The 17,545-nt window shown below is 39.0% G+C and overlaps 1 protein-coding gene across 4 annotated transcripts in view; it reads left to right on the top strand.

Annotated features, from left to right (window-relative positions):
* The window catches only part of SEC24D (SEC24 homolog D, COPII coat complex component), a 39,473-nt gene that overhangs the window by 19,139 nt on the left and 2,789 nt on the right, over positions 1-17,545 (top strand). For all 4 annotated transcript variants that reach the window (XM_042048569.1, XM_042048573.1, XM_042048570.1 and 1 more), the window contains exons 9-13: positions 9,185-9,323; positions 10,478-10,593; positions 12,949-13,073; positions 15,532-15,723; positions 16,344-16,437. In XM_042048569.1, coding sequence (XP_041904503.1) covers positions 9,185-9,323; positions 10,478-10,593; positions 12,949-13,073; positions 15,532-15,723; positions 16,344-16,437 — 666 coding nt within the window. The remainder of the gene's footprint in view (positions 1-9,184; positions 9,324-10,477; positions 10,594-12,948; positions 13,074-15,531; positions 15,724-16,343; positions 16,438-17,545) is intronic.

Consider the following 17,545-nt stretch of genomic DNA (forward strand, 5'->3'; position numbering starts at 1 on the left):
CTAGTGAGAAGGGCAAGCAGGCTGTGGCTTTAGTTTGAACCACACGTTTGGACAGACACACACATTCATCAGCAGTTATGTGCTTGTGCAGAACTTGGGTTTGAGGAGAGCGAGGAATGCTTAGTCTGCAAGATGAAATAATTCCTATTGAATGTCTTGCTGAGGGCTCCTTTGTATTAAGAATGTATTAATAAGCTGGCTCTGAAGAACAGATCCTTGAGGTGCTTGCTGATAACATCTACCCACCATCGTTTGAGTTTTATGCTTTGATTTCTGTCTTTTATTTGGTTACTTATTCACAGGAGGCTGTTACCCCATTAGAGCATGAGAGCTTGGCTAATTTAAGAGTTCTTAACAGGGGATTCTACTGAAAGGTTCTTCCTTCAAAAGGATTACATTATATCAACTAGGTCGTGCTTATCTGTGTGGTGGCTGACTCCTGACAGAACTGAGTAATCTCTGTCGTGACACCCCTCCATGTGAGCAGGGTTAGACACTAAAATTGTCCATACAACTTGTAAGATAGTAGTTTTAAGGAAATTGTTTGAAGAAGAGGTTCTCCAAGAGATACTGTTGACACTTCTGTTGTGCTGTCTGTATTGGTTACTTTGTGTGTTCTGGTGTCTAGATTGTCCAAGATCCAGCTGAGAATGATTTTGTCAATGTCTTTGGGTTGTTGTGTTTGTTCTAAAACATGGTGGGAGTAGAAGCCCTGCATATGTGATGTACCTTAATACATGTTTCTGTATATCATGCTTGTGTGAGCCTAAACACAGATTTCCCAGGTATTAAAATCCTTGTTGGTGCTCTCATTTGGGAGAGAACTGAGACTTTGGGCTCATAGTTCTGAGTCTGCTTGGAGCAGGACATCTTTGTTGCTCTGTCAAAGCTATTTTATTTTCATTTTTTTGACTAACTAGTGGCAGGTTAATGTCTGGGGGTTTTGCTAAGCTCCTGTGAGGTGCTAGACTCTGCCATGCATGGTGTGGAGAGCCCAGAACTCTCAAGCATCTCCAGGTGCTTCACCCAGAAAGTGTTATACCACTCTGGAGGTCAGTGCCTGTAAGCTTGGTTTCACAATGCCTAATTTAGAGGTGCATAAATCCTGTATTAGATGAGGCTTCCTTTATGGAGTGTGCCCTGTGCTAGCCTGCATTTGGTAGTAAATCATTTGGAATTGGATTGCTTCCCAAGACTGCATCATCATTTTTTGTTAGCCTGTAACTACACTCTGTAACTAGAATGAGCATTCAGAGACCGGTTTAGCAATGGCTTTTGCAGCAGAGCTTCTTGTAATTGAAGCAAGTTTTCTGATTTACTTTCTTCTTTTTGTTTTTAATATACATTGAAAAACAGTCCTAAAATGTACCCTTTAAAATACTTCTGTGGTATGTTGGTCCCTGCACCGCTGTTGTTATGGTAAGGATGTAATTCTGACAGAGATGAGGACAGTGACTTGAAAATGTGACATTTATATAGATCTTACTCATATTGTAATCGGAGTTCCTGACTAGTTTTATACAAATTTGAAATTTAGACTGAGAAGAAGCCTTTATAAGGATGTTGCAATTAGCTTCTGGTAAGTTGGAGACTCTTGACTGTCTTTCAGATTTGTAATGGCAGAAGAAAAATCTAACTAAGCAGCAGTACATAGAAAAGGGAAATAAAAAGTAATAGTTACATCCATTTCATTAACTGGCGAATAACACTGATAATTTGTTTTGCCAACAAAAATGGCACTCAAGTTAAAAATCACTTGGGCTATTGATCTATTCCTTGGAAATTTCAGAGAGTCAGAACACACTGGTATTGACTAAGTTCCAGAGAAAAGGTTTGTATTTTGCTTTTTAAATTGGAGTTTTTCTTGCATTTCCAGCTTACACATATTTTACTTATCTATGCATATTATGCAATGTTGTATTTTGGATGCCACCATGTAAAGTGTCATTACAATGGAAGTTGTGTGCTTGCTAAGGTAGAGGCACAGATCATCTCCTCAGCCCCAGAGTGCGGATCGATAGAGCAGGTCTGTCCTTCACAGGATTGCTTTCCTCATGTCATGGTTTAACCCTAGGCAGTTCACTCCCCCACCAGTGGGATCAAGGACAGAACGGCAAGGGTAAAAGCTGGGAATCTCATACCTTGAGACAAAGATTAATAGGGAAAGGAAAAGCCACGCATGCCAGCAAAGCAAAACTAGTAATTAGTTCACACTTCCCATGGGCAGCCAGGTGTTCAGCCATCCCCAGCAGAGCAGGGCCACATCACAGTAATGGTGACTTGGGAAGACAAACACCATCACTCCAAGTGTCCCCATTCCTCTTTGTTCCCCCCATTTTATATAGTGACCATGAGGCCATAGGTCTGGAATATCCCTTTGGTCAGTTGGGGTCAGCTTTCCTGGCTGTGTCTCCTCCCAGCCTCTTGTGCACCCTCAGTCTCCTCACAGCATGGCTGTACAGAAAGCAGGAAAGGCCTTGGCCCTGGGTGAACCCTGCTCAGCAAGAACAGAAACATCTCTGTGTTATCGTCCCTGTGTTCGGCACATGTCCAAAACACAGCCCCATTCCAGCCACTATGAGGAAAACTAACTGTACCCCAGCTCAAAGCAGCACACGCCACAACTCAGTTCCACACAGTTGTGACACTCAGGTGTGCTACTAAAAGAGAGGAGGGTAGTTGCAAGTCCCATACAAATATTATTTATGTTTGAAAGTTCTGGAGTCTGCTTGAAGCATCCCAGCTATCATAGTAACAGAAGTATTCATGGAAGAGAGACTCGGAGTGGGAACATTTTGACCTGATGTGGTATTTGTGAAGTAACAGTTAGTTTTACTATTGACCTTCAAAACTACCATCCTAGAAAGTATTTGACTTTTATAAAGGGCATTAAACTCATCTCAAATGTCCTTGCTGCAGAGGTGAAGTTGTTCAGTGCTGCTTTTTGTTCACATAGCAAAAATTCTCCTTGTACTTTCTAAGTTCTCCTGTGGCAATTGGCTAGCTGTAGTTGGCTTCGGAATGCAGAATGACACTTCAGCTATGCCCAGTTCTTTCTGATTTCAGTGGAAATAAATTAATTAGTCTTAGAGGTATGTTTACTAATAAATATTGTCCAGGAAAGGCCATACATAAGCAGAACTATTATTTCCATCTCCAATTAAAATACTCCTAAACATTTCTATGCTTTTTTTCTAATTAAAATTTCTTTCTCTAATATATTCAGCTGTGCAAAAGTAGGAACCAGACAGTTCCTGTTGTGAAAGTTCTCAGGAATGCAAACATGAGTAGTCAGTTCAAAAAGTCACAGTAATGCCTTTTAACAAAAGAGAAACAGCCCTGGTTTTGAGAAGGAAGGAAGCCTTTCACTCATTAGATTTTCATGCATGATCTTAGGTCAGCAATTGCTTTTCTCTCATATGCTGATAAAATATATTAGTATATGTACACATATCTGTCGAGCCACTTATATATATGTGTGTGTGTGTGTGTGTGTGTGTATAAAAAGAAAAAAAAATCCCAACATCTAATTGGCCCCTAAAGTTGCTAATAGCCCAGCAGGCCAAAATGGATCTGAAATCCAAAGTGGGGTTTTGGTTTTGTTATTGCTGTGAAGATGTGAATAACACTGATAATGTTCTAATACAGAATTTCATCTAGGAGAGTGTTGCCTCAGAGGTCACTATACCACACTTAAATTCACATATAAACTGAAATAGTTGTTCTCTAAACCTAGAGCTGCATGTTCCATGAGGACTGTTTGGAGTGTTGCTTTATTGCCAGTCCTAGGGCTATAGAAGTGGTCACAGCTTTGTTTCATTAAATGGTCTTGGACTTTTTAAAACAGAATGGATGTGCCAAGTAACCCATTGTCTTTGTGTTTTACAGGCTGTGCCTGTGTTTTAAATTGTGGTGTTAGGTTTATCATTTATTTAGCCATATTAAAAAAAATCATGAGAGGATAAACTTACCTTGATAAGACCATACAGCACCATACAGTAAGAGACTGGACCTGTTAGGAAATCAGTATTTAGTGCCCAAATTCAGTCTGACATTTTGAAGATCCTCTAGAACTTTCCTGCAGTGATTTGCAAAAAACCAGAAATCATACCTGAATGAGGTGTCTTTAAGAGTTCTGTTTGGTTTTGTCAAGTAAGCCAGATGGAGATCATATCACTGAAAATCCAACTTCTAATTTTAATGTGAAAATCTTATGACCAGTAAAGCTAATCCCTTGTAATTATTACTTATCATTTCTGCAGAGAAGCTTTCTGAACCTTGCCTGTGTTACTTTTCAGTGGTGTTACAGCCAGTGTAACAATCTTGCCTAGAAGTCTCAGACAAGGACTGCAGTGCTGGACCACCTGTGATACTGATAAGGTGGGAAGTGGAGCTGTGGATTGGTACAGCCATGGACCTCAGCCCTGGCATGTGATTTAACATGTGCTTATCAGCCTCAGGGGTGCTAACAGCAACAGCAGTGCTGTCCTAGGGCGGTTATGTCTGGCCCTTGTTCTTTCCTTGTGTTTGTGCCTCTGCAGCAGCTCCCACTCCTGCTGGGTTGAGGATAGACTGGGCTGAGGCAGGTCTGGTTGAGACCTGATTGATTTCAAGTGCTAACATTGTGGAAGTGTGTTGTGCAGCACCGTTTCTTGATTAGCCAATTTCACGCTCCTGCTTCTATCATCAGTTAATCCTGGCTGCTGGCTTTCCCTCGAGATGCAGCATGTCCCTGCATCCAAAGAGCAGTCAGCACTGCAAAGCTGAGAGGTGCTACAGAGCACTGCCCTGTTAAATGCTTGGGGTCATGACCAGCAGAACTTGGGGTGCCTCTCTCAAGCATGGGTAGTGAACTTTTTTCCTTTTTTTTTTCCCCTCTCCTCCTGTCACCTGTATGATACAGGAGTTCTAAAGAAGTAAGCTAATGAACTTTGGTATTTCTTTACATCAACGTTTTACCATTATTACATGTATTTTCCCCCCATCCTCAAACTTTTAAGAATCCCTCTTCTCACGTTGAGTGGAGTGTAGTCTGTATCTATATTCTTCATGCTGCCAGCTCTATTCAGTTAATTGCAATATTCCCCTTAAAAAGGGAGTGCTGAGTGAGGATTTCATGAATAGGCTGTGGTGTGATACGCAGAAACTGGTAACTCGTTTCTGTTTATTTTCCTACACACTGGGTCATATCCCCTGTGCAGTGTCCACTTGAAATTCAGCTACCGTGCCATGCTGTGTTTCGCAGTGCTGTGTGTTCAGGGGAATGTGCAGCCTGGGCCTGGAGGGGCTTTGAGCAAGGAGCTTTGAACATGCTTTTGGCATTTTTATGTGGTCTGTGAAAACCAGGATAGATCCAGGAGACCCTGTGTATCATGTGGATGATGCTTTAACCTTGCTGCAGTCTTGGAAGCAAACAAGGAAATCGATGGAAAAGACGTGTGGTATGGAAAATACTTGAACCTGCTGTGAACCTTGCAGAGGAGATAGTCCAAATTGGCCTGAGTCATCAGCTGAGGAGGCTGAGCATGTTCAACATCTGAAAACCAAGAATAGGCAAAATAACTGCTGCCTTCAGAGGGAATGGCTTCTGATAAAAGGCAGTGGGAACATCACAAAGGGAAATGCTTTCTTGACGTTTTAATGTGAATCAGTAAAGCAACTCAAAAGCAAAGGATTATTTGTAGACTGGTTAATGTTTCTCAAAAGCAATCTATGATGATAGAATAAAAGAAAACAAACCCCTTCAACAGTGCTAGGAAACAGAGACACTTTGGTTCATGACCTAGTTTTTTTCCATAAACATCAGTGTTATACTTCAGAATTCTCTTTGATTATCCAGAGGAGTTTTTTGTCATCTTTTTGCTGTACTAATTAAATACAGCATTTTCTTGGGGCAGCGGTGCCACACTTGGACAAAGCCTTCTCCTTTGTTCATTAGAAAGTTATGTTGTATAGCATATCTTGAAATTCTCATAGGAATATTTTAGTGACTAGATTTGCATCAATGTCAGTAACAATTCTAGAAGCACTGCTGACACAGTGTAAGGGTGTGATAGAGACACTGTCTGATAAATGGCTCATTTTCTTCAGTATCTGTATGTGCCTCTCTTGTTCTCCAGAGGATCTCTCACGCAGGATTTTTCTCTTTAAGATGCTTTCCCAGAGATGTGCCATGATGATCTGGAGCTTTAGCACAGTCCTTACTTGTACGCTTACAATTTGCAGCTGTGGTCCAGATCCTGCAATATGAGTATGGTGATAGTTTGCAGGCATCACCCTCAGGAGCGTGTCAGGACTTCATTTTTATAGCAAGCAATAGAAATTCAGCTTTCTCAGACTTTAAAGTGCAGGTTACAGTCCCTTTGGAAATTTTTATGGATGTGTTTTATCTTGGAGCTGTGCCACCAATGTCTGTCTGTTGCTTTGTGATATTTTTCTGACTCCTGAGAGATGGTCTTGCTGAAATATTTCCAAAACAAAACTCCTCTTATTGCAGCTACGTTTGGGGTTAAGTTATGGTTTATCAGATCAACTTTCAGGGCTTACACTTCAGTAGGGCCTCAAGCTTCTAGAGAAATTAAAGTTTGTGCAGGTCCCTTGCAGCATTTTCCATTTCCTTTGCTTTAACCTAAAATTACAATGTTGTGCCTCTCAGCAAAACTGATTCTTTCTGAGAGAGGAGAGGAAGAAAATGCTGATACTTTTTAGGTGGAAAGGTAAAAGAAACAGGAGTATTGCATTTACTTAAAAAAAAAAAAAAAAACAAAAAACAAAAGAAAAGCCCCCAAAATTAAAAAATTGTTTTTTAATTTTATCCCATTCCTCTGCTCCTGTGAGAGTTTGCCACTGATTTCAATGGGAACATACAGATCTCTCTGCTTTTTTTTCTGGTGAACAGTGACATCTACAGAGAGTGGAGCTCAGCAAACAAGACTTTCCCATTCAGTACCACTTTTTTTTTTTTTTTTTTTTTTTTACTGGTCTGATTTTATGTATCGTTAATTTAAACTCAGGACTTTATGCATGCACAGTATTACTTACCTTTGTACGTTCCCACAGAAATCTACTCTTTTTTTAAAAGTTATTTTACCCTGACAGAAATTACTTTGATGTTTGGAAGTGCAATAGCAGTTTACACACTGAACTAGAAATTCCTTTCTCTTGATGTGGTGGTGGGATGTCTGGTTCTACAGTGCAGTGCGCTGAAAGATTGCAGCTTTTTGGAGATAAAGTTTCTTTCACGACTGTGTTGGTCACATCAAGAAGTGGATTTTTGATGCTTTTGGTCTGAGTTCTTATTCTGAAATTATACAGATAGCTTTTTCAGTACATGTGTTCATTATTGATGTAAAATATTTAAAGAAAACACTAAAATTTAAATTCCGTTTATTTTCAGAAACATTCAAATTAATAAATCAGTAAGGGTACAAATAGGGCTTTTTAAAAAAAAAACTATTCTTTGTTAGACAAACTCCTTAATTCTGTCACATTCATTTTTGGTTGGCTTTTTTCATGGGTTTATTTTTTTTCCCTTTAATTTTTTTGTCTTCAAGAAGATAATTTATTACATATGTGTAAGAATGCAGATACTGCAGCTCTGAACTTCATGGCATTTATTTTTTTATTGTTCTTGTTTGTGCCTTTTATGTAAAACTATTAATTTTGGTACATCAAAATGTGAACATTTTGGGGGTAATTTTTCTTGGATATCATTAAATGTATCAAACCAAGGTTTAAAGTTACTGAATCAGTGTGTATAAATGCATGAGGAGTTGGTTTAATCTTGGGTTTTTCCCCTACCAGGTCAGATATTATGGTAGTATTAACTGCAAACCAGATCCAGGTCTCATTAAAGTAATACAGTAGAATGATAATCAGAAAATTGCCAAGTAATGAACAAAACCCAGAACTTTTAAACCTTATTAAGCCATTGTGGCTGATGAGCAAGTTTCATAGCCAAGGCTTTCATGTCTGAAAAATGACCCTGGTATTTGCCAGCTGGCATTATTGGTTAATTTGGGTTAGACTCAATTTGCGTAGAGGAAAGAACACAAAGTAAAAGAGTATCTCTGTGGAGCAGGAGGGAGCTCTTAAAATCCGTGTAGTAAAAATCTACTTGTATGTAGAAAATCTTTGGCAAAATGCATCCTTATGCAGCAGTAAAAGATAAAGTGTATAATAAATTACATATACCCATTCCTTAAGAAAAGACAGAATAATTATTTAAAAAAAAAAAGAAAATAAAAAAAGAATGTACTAGTGTGATGTGTTCGCATTGAAAGGCATTGTCAGCATTTTTTCCTCTTGTAGGGATCTGCTGTGTCCAAACTCTGGATATTTCTTATTCTTACCTTTTGAGATATTTAGCTGGGGATGAAGGGAGTGAAAAAAAAAAAAAAGCATTTCATAAATAATTGAGCAAACTTCCATTTCTGTAGTGGTTTCAAGTATGACTTTTCTAACTTTAAGAATAATCACAGGAATCTTTCATTTGCTGCAGTTTCTATGGAAAGAGGTGTCTGGAAAATGTCTTCTCTTAGCTGTGGGTTTTGGCAGGGGCTGTAAGCAAGTGTGGTCAGTGTAATTAAACTGACAAGTGCTTGAGGTACTGTACTTGTTTGCTGTGTGTACTTTCCTTCAGTAAATATTAGTATTTCTCCTAAATCTCCCCCTCTAGCTGGTGACTGTGACATCGTTTAAACTGGAGTGTAGCATGTAACAAGGCAGCATGGGAAGCAGCATTTAGGACAAAATATTAGAAGCTTTCTCAGCAAATACCCTTTTGCAATTGATGAGCAGTGGTAGATTTCTTCAGGAAAAGCTCAATCTAACAGAGAAGGCAAAAGACCTGACTCCAGCAGATTTCTCTTAGTGAGCTGCAAAAATTATCCTTTGCTGGAGAAAATCAACCTGGGGCCCTAAACTTCCAATGCTTGCAAAACATTGTAGGGTTTTGGTCTGAATCGTTACTGTTTTTCTGATAAACATCAGAATACGGCCTTGAACTTGTAAATTTAGCCCCTGAGGGGATCTCTGGGGCTCAACAGTTTTTGTGTGAGTGCTGAACAATAAGTGATGTCTTAATTGGATGATCTCTAGCAAGAATTAAATCTGAATTAACTCTTTCTAGCTCTCCTTGGTTTCATGTTTACATTGCTCTCTCTCTGTACCTCTTCCTCTACAGACGCCTCTTTATCTTGTAAACCATGGGGAGACTGGACCCATCCGGTGCAACCGCTGCAAAGCTTACATGTGTCCCTTCATGCAGTTCATTGAAGGTGGGAGGAGGTATCAGTGTGCATTTTGTAACTGTATAAATGATGGTAAGTAATGTTTCTCTAATCTGGAATTCATGCAAATTCCATAAGACTAAAAAGAAACTGTATCCCTAAAATTATTTTCTTGATTTGATGAAAAAATAGTTTAGGGAGGTACAGTAATTTGGCTTATTTCACGAATGAAAAAAAAAATCACTTCCCAAGAATAGTAGAGGGAAACATTTGTTCAGTACAGTTTAAAAAAAAAGTATGAAAAATAATGCTGACTCATGAAGTGCAGTCTGGTGTGATCAAAACTTTATTTTAAAAATTTTATGACAACGTAGGATACAGAACTGCTTGTGTTGTTAATTGAAAGCAACTTGTGTGCTGAAAGAAAACATTAATTTCTTCAAGAAATGCAAATACATACAGCAAGAAGCAAATATTTGGGCCCATGTTAGCTTCATCCTGTGCATGACTGTGGATGCAATGGTTAAATAAGCTATTAATCTTACTGTGACAAGTGTTGGTTTTCACAGAAGATGCCATGCCATATTTGTTCAAGTGTGCTGCATGTGACTCATAACTGTTCTTGTGCTCTTGGCGAAATCCCAAATCTGTGCCAGAACTAGCCTTTCTAGACATTTGTATCGAGCTGGATCACAGGGGCATGGTGCTTTCCCTAATACAGTCATCTTTTCAACTCTGAAACGTGAACCTCGTCAGACTCGGTCCAACTGCTTTTCTGCCTGGAGCTCTAATGTTTGTGCAGGCATAGCAGATAATAAATTTCATAGTTTGTTAACAATTTAAACTCTCATAAAGGGAAATTTAAATGCACTGGGAACACTTAAAGAAAGACATTTAAGTTGCAGTAGCATTTTAAATCATGCTGGTATTACTATGGTGTCTTTTATCCAAGTCAGAAAGCACTTAAAAAAACCCCCTTTGATAAGGACTAAAAATGGCAATGATATTCCCCTCACTCACACACACATGCATGCACTTTGGCTGGCAAAAATGTGAAAAATAAGCATTCTGAATATGTATTCATTGAGGACCCATGAGACTAGCTCTGTGTAAATTGTTGGTGCAAACCCACTTGATTTCTTACTGCTTTGGAGTATATCACATCTGCTAAAAGAATCTTGACTCAGTGTTGTTCCCCTCTTTCCCCAATTATAAATGTTTTTTCCTGTTCTTGTGTTGGCTTGTAGTCCCTCCATTCTTCTTTCAACACCTGGACCACATGGGCCGGCGGATAGACCACTACAAAAGGCCAGAGCTGTCCCTGGGATCTTATGAATACGTGGCTACTTCAGATTATTGCCGAGTGAGTATTGTCAGTGTGCAAACCAGTGTACAGTGTTATGGCAAAACAGACAAGCTCCTTTAAATCCTTAGAGTAAGTGCACTTGTAAGATGGATATTAGCTTCAGAAACATTCTAGGAAATACGGGTAGGTGTGGAGAATACTATGTTTTATTCTTTTGTGCTGCGGAGTGTGAGACAAGCAAAGTAAGAATAACAAGCAGTGCAGCAAAATCGTGGATCACCAGTCTTTAAGTGAGGCATGTGTTTGGTCTTACCCAGCATGTTGTGCTGTTCAGGGGATATCTTTGAAATTCTGCTGCATTGTTGCATTTTAGATGTATGTCTTCTACTGATTTTGAAGACAGGCACATGCCTAAATTGCCTTCCCAATACCCAAAACCTTAGCAAGGGAATTTGACCTTGTAATCCATTCCTGGCAAGAGTCTTCTTAGTGTTCCGACCAATAAGTTACAGTGGAATGGGTTCTCTCTCCTAATATCAACTCACTGAAGAACTCAATCCAGAGCCCACTCATGTTACTCTAAATATTTGTAGTTGGTTTTATTACAGAACTCTATTTGATACTTCTGAAAACATAAATTACTTAATCTTTTAAAACTTCAGCTCATTTTACAAAACTACAAGTGTGACTTCATCTGACCACAGCATGGACATATTTTTCTGTTCTTGCTGGAATTAGGCAGAATTTTCTTCCTGTGAGTGGAGCCATGATAAGGTTAGAAAAGGCATCTGGGTCCTACACAATCTTGAAGTAGCTACCAGTAACTTCTTCAGACCATCAAATTACTGCTGATATGAAGGAAAGGAAAAGGTTCGGTTCTGCTTGCTTACTAGAGCACTACTCCAAAATCCAGTAAGATCTATGAGATAACCTATAAGATTTGATTGAAACCTGGGTTAAACCCCAAAACAGGAGAGACTTGTGGTGAGATGTTGCAGAAATACAGTGTGGGACGCTCAGTGTACATCCAGTGTAACTCCATCAAATTCTGAAGCCTCAACTTCTGCCCTGTAACTTAAATCAGGGAGTTTCCCTGAGAAGTCATCCAGTATGGTCTGCCTGCTTGCTACAAAGATGCATCCACATACTTACTGCAATGTTACAAAAAAGAACCTCTTAAAAAATAACATTCTGTGCTGGAAATGCTAAGTCATTAAATGTTACAGAAGTTAGCATTATTTTGTAATTCACTTCTCATTTGGCTCCAAGTTGCAGAGGTTCCCTTCTTTTATAAATTCAGTTCAAGACCAGAACTGAGAAGTCATTTCCTTATGTGCTTATCAAATGACAAGGATGAACAGCTACAAAAAATTTTAACAAATCCCAGCTGGTTTGCATTATTGCACTCCTGCTAAGCGGATGTGGTGAGAGCCACAAGTCCGCGTTTCTGCCATATATTTGTCAGAACTTAGGCAGAGATTCTTTCGAAATGCTGATCTGATACAATCGTTTAGAAGCAGTTTTTGGTGCAGTTTCTGAAATGAGAATCCAAGTAGAGTAAACAGAACAATTTTGAAAAATACTGCCTGGTTTTGGTTCCGTGGAATTAATCCTGATTTACATGAGTCAAATGAGTGAGATCAAGGGTATAATGTTTAGTTTTGTTTAAAGTTTGCCAGGGACTAAGGATAAGTCATGACTAAAGGGTTAGATGAATTTTTCTTAAATGGAATTTTTCTAGGGTTTAGTTTAACAAGTGTAATTTGTTTAAGAGGTCAGAACTCTATATGAAGGCAGTAGAACAGTATAATGAAAAAGCTGTCCTGAATTTGACACCAAATAATGACTACTACTCATTTAATGGGAATTAAGAAAACTCATTTTAGGGAGTATGATGTTTACTCTTGCTCCGTTCATTTCATGTTAACTTTCTAGGTACATCTCTTGGCATTACTTTTTTTTTAAACACACCTTCCTCTTACTTTTTCTTATTTACAGAAACTTGTGTCAGTACTGTATGCACAATTTGTATGCCACTTACACTGTGGGTAAGAGGAGCTCCCAAAGGAAAGCAGGGATACAGAAAAAAGCCAAAAGGCAAATCTGTTTAAACACTTGAGTTTCAGCAGAAAAGTTTGTGCTTCAACTTATCGAATGAACTGTTACCCTTTAGATATTTTATTCTGTTAGGATGCTGTTTTCCAGGGATAATGTTTTATTCCAGGGCTGGACTTTAGCCAATGCATGTCAGCTTTCTGCAATAGTTACTATTTACGATACACAGCATTTTTCAAACAACTGAGCACTGTCTTTACATTGCCTTAAGGTACCACCTCTAAATTTTTTCCTCATAACAGGACACTGTCTAATTTTCCTGGTGAATGGTCTTTTTTTTTTTTTTTTTCTGTGTAGGACAAGAAGCCTCCAAATCCACCAGCTTTTATCTTCATGATTGATGTATCGTACAGAAACATAAAGAGTGGCCTAGTGAAACTCATATGTGATGAACTGAAGACTCTGCTAGATAAACTTCCAAGGTAGAGACATTAGTGTGCTTGGCTTAACTCAGTACACTGCACTTCTCATGCAGCTTTGCATGCTGAAAGGCAAAAACCAAGCTATGGAAAATGTCAAAGTTTCCAGTACAGGAATTTTTTGAGTGATAGTGACCAAATGTTAATTTTTAGCACTGCTGGCAATTCTTACACGTGGATGTCTGGGCTTACTGTATGAACAGAAAGAATCTCCCAAGCTACTGCATGTGGAGCTTGCATTCTTTTCCTTTCTTGCAGTGAACTCTAGTGGTGATATCAGCTCAGTCACAGCCCGTAGCTTTGACTTCACTTGCTGTGGTTGTGTTCACTGCAGTCCTGCTTTTCTCAATGATTTAAACAGGGAAATACCCCAAACAGAATACTCGGGAGTAGCCAGTCTCTCTAAAGGCATAGTGTTGGTGGCTTGTATCTTTAGCTCTTACTGTTAATTAGCAAAACTTTTAAAGCTTCTTGCTGCACTGTGAGACTTCTCTGTCCTGGTTTGTATCTGAGAGGAGAGCAAATCTTGTAGGCAGCAACCACTTTATGAAATAGAGCACATGTGCTTTGTGAGCGTGAAATACACAGCAGTAGTACTGCTACTGGTCAATATTATTGATAGTGTATTTAGTGCATTATTGATAGTGTATTTTAGTGTAGTTTAGTATAGTTTTTAGTGTATTTAGTGTAGTTTTCAATAGAATTTAAATAACGCAGACATGTAGTGAAATGAGAGTAGTGGAAGACTGAAAAATGAAGTAGACAAGATGTTTCTTGTCTACATATAAAGGTACATAAAAAAAAGAACATCCAAAAAGAAAATGCATTCTAAGTAACAATGCTTGCACAGGGAGAACAGATTTAAGAAATGGAGAGAGCAGTGTGAGGAAGGGTGGGAGATGACATCCTTGGGACAATCTGGGATATGTTAAAAATCCTTTTTCTTATGGTCTTCTGGGATCCCTGTACTGAAAAGAAATTCCAATCCAGGGTGAGGCTTTAGCTTATCAGATGCCCATGTAAGGCCATCTTTCAAGTAGTTTTTCCCTGAAGATTACACTGGAGACACAAGTGTTTGATATTATGCTGAACATCTCTCAGAGCTTTGCATGAGAATTGGTCATGACTCTGAAGAAAATAAGAGGCATGAGTGGGAGTAACAAAAAGCATTTGGCAGTTTGGAAACTTGACTAGGGCAAGTAGAGGAGGAATGAAAGCAAGTATATCCAAAAGAGACGTATTCATCCTTCTCACCAGCACTCTGCTGAGATCTGCTGTGAAATAATTTGGCCCAGGGTTTTCATGTCCACTGAAAAAAAGCAATAAAAGAAATAGAGAAAGCCAGGCCCTTCAGTTTCCTCAGGCCCTTCAGTTCCTCAGAACAATACTAATTTAAAAGAAGACAAGCATAAGGCATTCCACCAAAATTTGTGGTGAAAGTTGTACTATGTTGCTTAGACACAGAGGTCACTATATGTTCATTTTCTGTTGCTGGACAAAGACACCTGCAGAAATATTCTGCTGTTCCCACATGAGGGAAAATCTCTCTGCAGGGAATTCACCCTGAGCTTCTGTCTGTGAGAGGAAGGACTTGGGGTAGCAAAAAAATCTGTGGCACAAAAAGTCCTTGCTCACTGAAATTTTTGAGCAGATGTTTTCAAGCCTGTGTTCCAAACCAAAACCCCACCCCTGACTGTATTTTGAGAAAGACTGAGAAATGTGTTTATAGAAATTGTGCTTATGAGCTCAGAAAATCAGATAATGAGTTGTGCAGTTATGATTTTTAGGTACATAATTAAAAAACCAAAACAACCAAAGACCATTTGAATGTGTTTTTGTGCATATGAGTCAGGTTCTCCTTGTGAGACTTCAAAAAGAACTAAACAGTGAGCTCCAGAGGCAATTGACTGTTTAAAGCTAACCTTTAAAACAATGATAGAACTTGGTTGAAGTAGGACAGTGCAGACTGACACTGGTAAGAGCAATATCTGGAATAAAGGTCCTAAACACCTGAGGTGTAACACCTTTGGGACTGGGGTGATGCAGATGCTTCTTTTTGAAGTAGGAAAGTGCTGTATGTATAGAAATTCAATAGGCCTTGGTCCTCATCAAGCTCCATAACTAATTGTCCTGTTCTCTCTTTCCCATGTTAGGATGTCAACATGGTTTAGTCTTTATCTTTGGGATTTTTGACTGTTTGAATGGGATGCACCATTCATAGGGTTGATGTAACTTTATAACTTTTGAAAAAAAATAAACAATAGAGCAGTTGATTTTATTGGGGTGTTTGAATTTGACCTAAGGCAAAGATTGAGGCCATTACATCTGCTTGGTTGTTGTTTGCTTTGTGGTTCCCAGTACAGATAATAATCACAGAGCAGCCTTGCATGTCAAAGGAATGCTTTTATTGCAAGGTCAGGATTTCAGAATTATAACCAGTTGGGTTTTGTTTTTCTTACAGAGAAGAGCAAGAAGAATCCTCAGCAATTCGAGTTGGTTTTGTCACTTATAACAAGGTCCTTCACTTCTTCAATGTAAAAAGCAGCTTAGCTCAGCCTCAGATGATGGTGGTCACAGATGTGGCAGAAGTTTTTGTTCCTTTGCTGGATGGTTTCCTTGTTGACTTTGAGGAATCTCGATCAGTTGTTACCAAGTAAAGTACAATTATACTTCATGAGAATAAGATGTGAATGCTTATGATGTGCATTATGCCTTCTAGTCAGTTGGGTTTTGGGCCATACAGGTATCCATTGAAGTACTTCAGAAGCCAGCAGGTGCTTCAAGCTCTGTGTTTTCACCTATGAGGCAAAAAAAAAAGCAATAGTCACAGCCTCCCAGTGATGAACTGGAAAGTTTATGTGGGCCAGGTGTAAACCATCTTCAGCTATGCTGCCTCAGAACTGGGAGGGAGTGTGGCTCTGAGCCATATTGTGTTTTCCCTCTTGCAGTGCACATGATGTGCACATGATCTTAGGACTCTGAAGTCCTTACAGCACACCAGAACTACTTAATGGTTAGCTATTTTTTGTTTATTGCATGTTCCTTTAGGTTACAAGCTTTGAAATAATGCATCTCATAGAATTAAAAAACATGTATTTTCTTTTATTCTGTCTGGGGTCCTAAGAAATTGAGGAAGGAACATATATATTATCTTTTGCACTATAAATTTTTATGAAAAACATCATTCTGTGTGAAGACTTGGTATGTTACAAGGTATGTTTGGGGATTACCATACACTGACCAGTTGAGACACTGATCCTTTTTCTTTCATAGCTTGTTGGACCAGATTCCAGAGTTGTTTGCAGACACTAACGAGAGTGAGACCATCTTCGCTCCTGTTATCCAGGCTGGCATGGAGGCACTGAAGGTTAGAACATTGCTCTCTGTCAGAGAAGCAGCTTGAAATTGGGTTTGCTAAAAGCCAGTCCCATCACAATGGGAAATTAGGGGATAAAACGTCATTGATTGTTTCCAGCGCTAACGTTCCATTATTCTAACAGTACCTCCGAACTGCTGTAGTCAAAATAAGAACTGACAAGCATAACATCTGTTCCCAGATGTTCCTGTTGAGGGAAACCAGTCCCTAGAGTCTGTTCCATGTAAGAGGGATGTTCAGGAGAAGATGAGGAGCAGGAGTCCGTTTCTTGTTCAGCATTTAAGAGAAACAAAGATGTGTTTAGTTACAACGGAACAAATCAATACTCTTGTGTTTGCACAGATAGCCAGCCCTCACAAGTGTGAGGAAAGGGCAGGAAAGTCAGTATAATAATAATAGTAATAATAATAATATCAGACTTTGCTCTGGTTATTCTCTTGCTTCTGCAAAACTTCTTGTGCAAAACCGGATATTTATGACTATCTGTCTGTGACCGAATCAGGCGGTGGCTGGAGGGTTTCCGTTCAGCCGACAGTTCTCCCAGCTTGGATATAGCTGGCAGGGAATCCACAGGCCAAGGTGCTGCCTAGTTGCTGTCTGTATGTCCGGGATATCCCCTGAGGTGCTGACATTCTCATGGAGCATTGTCAGTCAAATGCACCCCACCCTGGTTCACCACAAGATCTGTAGGGGCAGAATACAGCCAGCGGTGCTTTAAAATAGTTAATTTATCTGTGAGCTTTGTATGAGTAAAGCATGAACTTTGAGTACATGAATTTGTCGAAACAAAAATTAACATTTCTCAGATCTGTTTCTTATACATTGATTTAATACCTGCTTTCTTCTTATTTATTCATACTGCTAGCAAGTATGTGTGCAAAGCACATCTGAATGCTTTTTCCTAATACTTGGCTTCAACAGAACGAATTTAAGGGGCATAATCGTAAATTTCCTTTGATGATGGCTATAAAAGAAAGCAGCTCTTAATTAAGCTTTTTATTTAGCTCAGTATTTTTAAGTTAAAATTTGTAAGGATTTTCACTGTGAATTATTCATCTGCATATGCCTTTGCTCAAGAAAACAGTTCTTGTCTAAAAAG

This window comes from Corvus kubaryi, unplaced genomic scaffold (assembly GCF_017639235.1).
Source record: "Corvus kubaryi isolate FWS band 111438036 unplaced genomic scaffold, C.kubaryi_AGA036_p1.0 67, whole genome shotgun sequence".
NCBI lineage: Eukaryota > Metazoa > Chordata > Aves > Passeriformes > Corvidae > Corvus > Corvus kubaryi.